Consider the following 8,401-nt stretch of genomic DNA (forward strand, 5'->3'; position numbering starts at 1 on the left):
AACAGCTTGGTGCTGTGCACTGAAAGCAGCAGAGTCCGACCTACAGGCCACAAACGGGTCAGAATAAAAAAACAAAAAACTATGTTTACATTTTATTTTGCTGGATAGAAAACAAATAAGCTTTTCTGAATAAATAAAATGGAGGAAAACAGCGCTGTGTGGGTGAGGAAGAGGCGTGTGGATGAAGAGCTGCTCACCTTGACGGCCGGCTGAGTCTGCCTTGCAGCCAGCCAAGGACTGCAGCGCCTCCCGGTGGTCCTCCGGATGATGTACGGACTGGCCTCCCCCAGGGGGATATCAGCAAACCCTGAGAGTTAAAAACAATGAAATAAAACACAAAAACGTGGATCTTTGCTGCATCCTGTGTAATGATTTACTGGTTTTCTCCCAGTGATCCACCAGATCCCCTCACTGACCTTTCTGCACCAGGTCAGGCAGGCCCTCTGGTCTGAACTCTTCGTCGTCCTGTTCTCCTCTTCCTCTGGGCGTCGCGGTGTTGGCTTTCAGTTTCTTCGTCAGGTTGTGCAGAGCCTCCTGGGCGCCGTCTCTGTCGCTGATTTCCTTATGACCCCGTTTCCCCGGAGACGATCCCTGCGGAGAGCTCGCCGTTGTCGTGGGAACCACATTCTCCGTGTTTTCACTCATTTTTTCTTCCTGGTGTCTGGAGGAGGACTTCCTCGCTGAACGCCGGTGGGTTTCAGGAGGGGCCTTGGCTTCATTTGCAGGCTGGCTGGCAGCGAGCTGCTCCAGTCGGGTCTTCAGCGCGTCGTTGCTCTCCTCCAGCTTGTGGACCTTAACCATCAGACTGCAGTATTTCTCCATGCTCTCGTCGGCCTCGGTGCTCTTCTCCTCCAGAAGCGCGTTAACCTCGTCCAGCTCCTTCCTGATCTCCTCCAGCTCCCTTTCCTTCTCCGCTCTCACTCCCTCCAGAGCAGCCGCTCGCTCCTTCACCTCTCCCTCCTTTTGCTTCAGTTCTTGTCGTCTTTCCTCAGCCTCTGCCGTTTTTTTCTCCAGGGCGGTTTTCAGTTCTTCCACTTCTTTCCTCCTGACCTCTGCCTCCGACCTCAGCTGGGTCGCCTCAGCCTGCAACTCCTCACTGCTCCTTCCTCCTTCTGACACAAGAGACATTTACACACGATGCATCAGGTAAGTTTACATCAAATTCATTTTTAGCCGCTTCTCCTTGAATTACAGTTTCATTTAATGCAAAAAGTCAAACTTGTATAGATCAAGATGCTAAATGTGTATTTCAGTTCATTTTGATGTTCTGGCTTACAGCTAATGAAAACACAAAATTCTGTTTTAGATTCACTGGAAAAATACAAAATCTTACCAAGTAGTTTTTGTCCAGTTTCTAGAGCAAATATCTTAGTATGCTTGAAATAAGACAAAACTAACTTACAACAAACCTTTAAATACAAAATATGAGTTTAAGTCATTGATTCTTTAATAAATATGAGTTACAGTTTGTAATAATCTGCTGGTGGATCACACCTGAGCTGCTTAGGATGTTCTGCTTCTCCTGCTCCAGCTGTTTGCAGGCCTTCATCCAGAGGTTAATTTTGCTCAGAGCAGAGTCTCTCTCTTTCGTCAGACGAGCCAAGCTGGATGTTAATTCAGAGACCTGGATGCAGAGAAGAGAATATTGCATATGAAGCACATTCATTTTAGACCAGTTTAGGACTTTGAAGATGTAGAAGGACAGGACATTTTTTGTCCCTCTGCACCAGACGGGACATGTTTCGGCCTGATGCTCCAGCATACCTGCTCACTGATCTGGGTCATGGATCGTTTGCGTGTCTCCAGTTCTTCTTCCATGGAGGCGACTGTTTTCTGGAGAGCCTCATGTTCCTGTGTGAGCCTCTCCTTCTCCTCTGTTGCCTGCTGCTTCTCTTCCTCCAGCAGAGAAAGAGCTGAAGACAGGTTGTTCTTCTCCTCTTCCATCATCAACAGTGAGGATTGCAACTCCTCAGTTTCTGCCTCTAACCTCAGCTTTTCCTGCTCCAGTGAGGAGACGGTTTGTTGGAGGTTCTGTTTCTCCGTTTCTACCAACGAGATCTTGGACTGAAGCTTTACTCTCTTCTCTTCCAACTCTGTTTTCTCCTGATCTGCCTTTGCTTTCTCTTGGCTCACAGACACCAGAGCAGACTGAAGCTCGTCTCTCTCCTGTTCTAGCTGTTCATTTCTTTCCTCTAATTGTTTCTTCTCTGCTGCGAATGATTCTGCCTTATTCTCTTTCTCCTTCTCCAAAGTGAGGATTTCTTCCTCTTTAGCTTGAGCAAGTGTTTTAAGATCCTTTATTTCTTCCCCTAAAGACTCAATAGTTGTCCTGAGGTCGTTGTTTTCCCTTTCCGACTCCGTCAGCTGGCCCTGAAGGTCTCCGACTCGCACACTTTGTCTCTCTGCTTCCTCTCTCGTCCATTTCTCCAGCTCCTCCAGTCTTTGTCTCTGTCTGTCTTCTTCTTGTCTTCTGTCCACCTCTGCTTTCTCCAAACCCTGTTCCAGTTTGTCCGTAGCTGCCTTCAGCTCCTCTATCTCTACATTTTTCATGTCCAGCTCTCTCTCTAAATGAGCTTTCTCAGATCTCAGAGTGTCCAGAGCGGCGGACAGCTCAGTCAGTTTCTCATTCAGCTCTTTCTTCTCTTCCTCCACCTAAAATAATGAACAGAGTGGAAAAGCAACCAGGAGAAACATTCACATTGAATAAAAGTGTCTTAAATGTTCTTTACAAGAAATACAGACTATCATATAATCCTTTAAACTTTGAAAGTCTGATATTTTATGCAAACATTAGTTTCTTGTGTTTGTGGCGCTGCTAGCACAGCCTGTCAAGTTGATTTATCTGCCTATACAACAAGTACTTTTTCATGAAAGCTCAGCCTAGTTAGCATGGACACTGATGATGGCGTTTAATTCAAAAAATACTTTATTTATCCCAAAGGGAAATTAAATGTAACTAATATAATCCAAATTTGTCAAAGAGTTATTGTAGTTCAGGGTTTCCCCCAGAAAACTTGCTAAGCCCGACGGTCGGGCCATCGAGTTGGTCCACCGCCGGTCCACCATGTTTTTACATTAAAAGATGTTAAGTTGACAGGAAATGTAAAAGTATTACTGTGTAATTATATGTTACGGGAAAAGATCTTGAGTGAAATGTTATTTAAACCCACAACTAGTCTAAAAACAACAAATTTGCACTTCTGTTTAATCCAAATTAAATCAGCAGCTCCATCAGGCCCCCAGGGCTTAAGGGGCCCGATAGACGCTAATATTTTAAAACCGACCACAGATACATAAATGTAACACTTGTTTATTGAGATTATCAATCTTGTTAAATTTTATTCAATTGTTTAGGCATAGATAAATTAAATGATTTTAAATTGTTTAACATTTAAATACAAGATTTTAAGGAGCTGGTAAGTTTACTTTGTAAAACTTCAAAGAAAAATATTCATAGTTAGATTGTTTTGTTACCATAGCAACAATATGATGCTGTGAGTTTAGTCTTTGAATTTACAAATACAAATTAGTAAACTGCGACTATAACTTATTGCTTTTTAGGCTGGCCAGTTAAACTACTCCCTTCTCCCATATTTCACTAAATCTAACACAGAAGCTGTTAGAGGTGCTGATATTTTTAGCAACAAAAGGGGCCCCCCAAGTCAGATTCTGCTCCAGGCCTCATACAGCCTTGGACCGGCCCTGCATGATGAGGTAATCTGCTGCACTACGTAGATGTAAACATCGCATATAATTGTTCGTTCACAAAGATAAATCGTTCTCACCGCTCCACAACGCGCCTCTGAATTCGCTACAAGTTATTCCTGCGGTTCACATTGAGCTGCACAACCAGAGCTAACGCAGAGGGTTTTAAACTCTTACCTAGAGTTCTCCAAAGGATCATAATTCCTCACAGTAGGTTTATGTAAATATCCATACAGGTCAGTCTGTGTCCAGTTTGAGTGAAAGGAGGCACGCGCGATCCCGCTGAGGTAAAGCAGCGGCAGCGCGCGAGGCAAAGCGCAGAAGCGCCAGCTGTCGAGTTTAAATGCATAAACTATAAACCTATCCTTAAGGATAAATCTGCTCTGCTAGTGAAATGCTAAGAGCAAAAGGGACGCTTGCAGCCTGGCTTTAAAAACAAAAAAACAACATCCCCCCCCGCCCTAGAGACGTAAACAAGCAACGCTTAGCCTGGCGGCGGGGCTAGTAAAGCATGGCGGCCACCAGGCTTATAATACACTGGGGGAAACCCTGTAGTTGGTGATTTCTAAAACAGCTTTCAGTCGTTTCTCCACCATTAGCAAATTTAGCACTAAATACATGAAATGATTGACAGCGCTAAGACCAGCCTACAGGTTCTGATTGGTTGTTTCTGGTCAACAGTAGATCTCTTCACAGATCATCTGTCTCAAACTGTCACGACATGGTGAAAGTTTTAATATGTAAATAAAACATTTATTTTTATAAAAGTTACGTACTGCAGCTTTACGTTTTGTCTCTTTGGGATCAGATCCTCCAGAAATGGGTGATCCGTCCCAAAACGTAGGACTGGTTTTAATAAAACTGGATGTAATTAATTATTATCCTGGCCTTTCTTCATTTAACAGTTTGTTAAATCAAACTTTATTACATCAACCTGTCCAGGAGGAAATTAGCATATTTTTGCTCTAACTTGGTGCCGTGGATTTCTCCTTTTAGAGATAATGAACTGTACAGTTTCTGTTCCTGTGTAAATAAATAGCAAACAGTAAAAACAGCAGCTGTGATTCAACAATGGAGGGAAAAACAAACGCGTTGGAGTGTTTCTGTTACCTTACTCCTCTCCTCTTCCAGCTCAGCTTTTGCCGCTTCGGCCTGTTGGAGACGATAAAGTTCAGCTTTTTAACAACGTTCTGTCACCGTACAACCTCAAAATGACTTTATTACGACTTGATGTGACAAAAAGGGTGAAAAATAAAAACATGGAAGGAAAATAATTTAACATTTTTTATATCTGAAAAGTGTGGATTAGTGATTAGTTTATCAGACGCATGTTGATACTTTAATATTGACTAAATGCATAAACTATACAAAAATAAAACTATGCATCCTTTTCTTTTAGCTCCGCATTACGTCACATAAATTCCAGTGAAGTTTGTGTTTGTTTATGGAAAAATGTAAACAAATTAATAAATATTCAACATAAACATCTTTCAAGGCTCTACATATTCGCCGTTATATCCACCTGCAACACGGCCTCCTCTAGATTTTGCTCAAATTCGTCTTTTTCTCGCTCCAGCGCATCGATGCGATCCTGCAGCGAGTCGGACTTCCTCTGAGCAGCTGCAGACACACAAAGACGCGTTTAGACCAAAAACTCGCAAATAAAAACAGCAGCTGGTCGTTCTTTGTGAACACATAGTCGGTACCTTTGAGCAGCTCTCCCATGTTCTTCTTCTTCCTCTCGTCTGACTCGATGCGGACCTGGAGCTTCTCGATGCCCGTCCTCATCTGCCGGACTTCCTCCTGAGTGGAGTTCAGCCGAGATGCGATTTCTCCTTTCTCCAGCAGCGACGACTCCAGAGACTGGGAGAGGCGACGCACTTCTCCCTCTAAAGCCTAAACAGCAAACAAACCAGGAAGTTTGGACACTTTCCCCACAGTGAAGTTCAAGCAATTTTAAGGTAAGTTTTTTAACTTTTCCAGCACATTTTGGAGATAAAAACTATTCAAATAAATGTAAAAAATACAGTTTCAATTCACTATTATGTGATATTATTAATTACTGTTATTAATGTCTTAATAGATTCAACAGAAGGGAAAAGGTAAATTAAAATGTGCCAAAATTTTATGTTTTGAAATGTCTCACGCCTTATACACCGGACTGAACAAAACACTCACAAAAAAATCCAAAATTTCAATTTAACATATAAAATATAAGCTAACATTTATTTTAATTACACATATGAGTAAGTCATTGAGTCATTAACAATAATAAATAATCATCACATTGAAACATCCCAACAAATTGTGTTGCTCAAATTAAATGCTTAAGAAAGTTACAAGAAAAACTTTTTTTATTTTTTGCATTATTCAAATAGAAATAATTTTGGTAATTTTAATTGAAAGCAGCGGCTTCGAAAGGTAAGTTTAGTCTGATTTAACTCCAGACAGTGAGAAAATTTGTCTTTTTATTAGATATGTGAAAATATCTGGTTTCAAATGTAAATGTTACTTTACATTGAACTTTATTATAAAACTGTGCATTTTGAATATCAGGCACTTCAATGATTTTATACAAAAATCAAAGACTTTCTGCACCTTGGAAACACCTGCAGAGGCGTGGATGTCAGATTTTCTCCCCACTGACTGAAAGGTTTGCTCTGAACTCACCTGGATTTTTCCGGCCATGGACTCGGTGTTTTGGTTGGTAGACGTGTGATCTTCTTCCATCTCGTGGAGGTGGCTCAGCAGCCCCTCCTTCTCCCTGTTATGCTTAGAAATTGCCTCTTCCAGAACCACAACCTGCTGCAAAAACTTGACAAAAAAAGAGACAGAAATCAGATATTACAACTATAAATACAAACAGTTCATTAAGTTTTTACAATTAAACAAACATCTCTATTTAATTGTGGTTTTAACATGGATCTTTAGATAAATTTACCCCAAGGATCCTAAAATGTGTTCATTACCTGCTCCCTCTCTGCCTTCACTCTCTCCATGCCGCTTTGCAGACTTTCGTACTCCTTCCTTCCGACCCGGATGTCTTCCTCCAGGATGGAGATTAAATTTCTGGTCTCCAGGTTTGTCTTCTCCAAACCGTGAACTTTGTCCCTCCAATGACCTAAAGACTGACTCAACTCATCTCGGTCTTCAGAGCACGACACGAGTTCGGCTCTCAGCTGGGTCGTCTGGAGAAAAACAAACACTGGCAAAGATTAACTGCTGGAAACCTGATCGGGACGCTCACAATTCAAGAAGGGCTGAAACGATTAATCGGACTAAACGTGATTACTCGATTGGTGAAATCATCGCCAACTAATTTAGTAATTGATTAATCGTCAACTGGAGAATACAGACTTAAAAAAACAGGCTAGTCAGAGCAGTAATTGAGCCGAAGCTGTAAAAATAAATACATTTTGCATTTAAGATTAAAAAATAAATAAAACTCTTCTTTTGTAAATATGATCTACCTAGATCTCCTCAAGTGGCATTTTTAGCTTCACCTGGTTCATATTCTGTAAAAAACAAAACAAAAAAACACACCTAATTTTAAACACCTTTTGCTTTCCAACAACAAGGATAATAATCTCCAGGTTACCCCCACCCTGTATTGATGTTAAGTCAAGCAGAAGTGGCCGAGCTTTTCACATTATTTAAGTATTTTTTAGCTGCAGATGCTTCATTTGCTACAAATTATCAAAAATACACTAAAGGAATGTTATGTTGTTGCATTTCAGGCAGTAAAATGTTTATTTTCTTATTTAAGAATTATTTGCTTATTTGTATCTTTTAGTGTAATTTTAATATTGTATAAAAAAAGACATTAAAATTCTGCAGAATCTGATCATTTTTGTCCTGTTAACGGATTGGCAGAATAATTGATTACCAAAATAATTTGCAGCTCTAAATTGAGACATGCTTAAGAAGCTGATACCATCCAACCTGCACTGCTAATAATTAGCAACACAAGGCTCCATCATCAGTGATGTTCCTTAAGTCAATTAGTGTTTCCAGCTGAGAAATGGATGAAAATATTAAATAGATGGATGAGAGCCTGGAGAAGGATGGTAAATAGATGGACAACTAGAAGAATTATGTAAATGATCACAGGAAATGAAAAGTGGATGGATGATGTGATGTTGGACAAAGAGAAAACAAACGATGGACTAATGGATGACAAAATTAGAGAAAATCTGGAGACAAGAACATTTTTCATTAGATTTTTCTCTGTGGTCGTCCAAACCTGGAAGGACCTAAACACCAGACTATTGAAACATCCGTTGATGCAGACAGGTGAATTTATTTAAATCAGGGCGCTGACCTCCGAAAGGAGAGCTTCTATCTGCTGTATCCGTCCTGAATAAGTCTTCCTCTGGGTCTCCAGCTCCTCCGTAAGCCTGCAGCTTTCTGCCTGCATGCTCTCCAGTTCAGACTCCATTCCCAGGATGTGCTGCTCCAGGTTTGCTTTTTCAGAGCGGACCCTCTTCAACTCGCTCTCCTGCTGAAGGAACTTCTCATCCCATCCGCCTGCAGAACCAGAACAAACTCTCCTCAATGCCTGGAATGCATCGTCAAACCTGCTTCCTTGAACAGGACAGGCCTACAAAACATTTTAATTACATTTTTTACATATAATCATTGTTAGATAATGAAATTATAGTCTGGTCAATTATTTTCAGAATGAGCGGTTTTAGGG

At 41.0% G+C, this 8,401-nt stretch overlaps 1 protein-coding gene across 1 annotated transcript in view; it reads right to left on the reverse strand.

Annotated features, from left to right (window-relative positions):
• The window catches only part of cenpf (centromere protein F), a 33,550-nt gene that overhangs the window by 1,283 nt on the left and 23,866 nt on the right, over window positions 1–8,401 (reverse strand). Inside the window, exons 29-38 of the mRNA XM_016670350.1 lie at window positions 8,027–8,232; window positions 6,675–6,893; window positions 6,376–6,519; window positions 5,412–5,601; window positions 5,228–5,325; window positions 4,816–4,857; window positions 1,765–2,652; window positions 1,495–1,624; window positions 417–1,112; window positions 198–307 (exon numbers count right to left, since the gene is read on the reverse strand). Coding sequence (XP_016525836.1) covers window positions 198–307; window positions 417–1,112; window positions 1,495–1,624; window positions 1,765–2,652; window positions 4,816–4,857; window positions 5,228–5,325; window positions 5,412–5,601; window positions 6,376–6,519; window positions 6,675–6,893; window positions 8,027–8,232 — 2,723 coding nt within the window. The remainder of the gene's footprint in view (window positions 1–197; window positions 308–416; window positions 1,113–1,494; window positions 1,625–1,764; window positions 2,653–4,815; window positions 4,858–5,227; window positions 5,326–5,411; window positions 5,602–6,375; window positions 6,520–6,674; window positions 6,894–8,026; window positions 8,233–8,401) is intronic.

The sequence above is a fragment of the Poecilia formosa genome, unplaced genomic scaffold (assembly GCF_000485575.1).
Source record: "Poecilia formosa unplaced genomic scaffold, Poecilia_formosa-5.1.2 Scaffold33, whole genome shotgun sequence".
In the NCBI taxonomy this organism is placed as follows: domain Eukaryota; kingdom Metazoa; phylum Chordata; class Actinopteri; order Cyprinodontiformes; family Poeciliidae; genus Poecilia; species Poecilia formosa.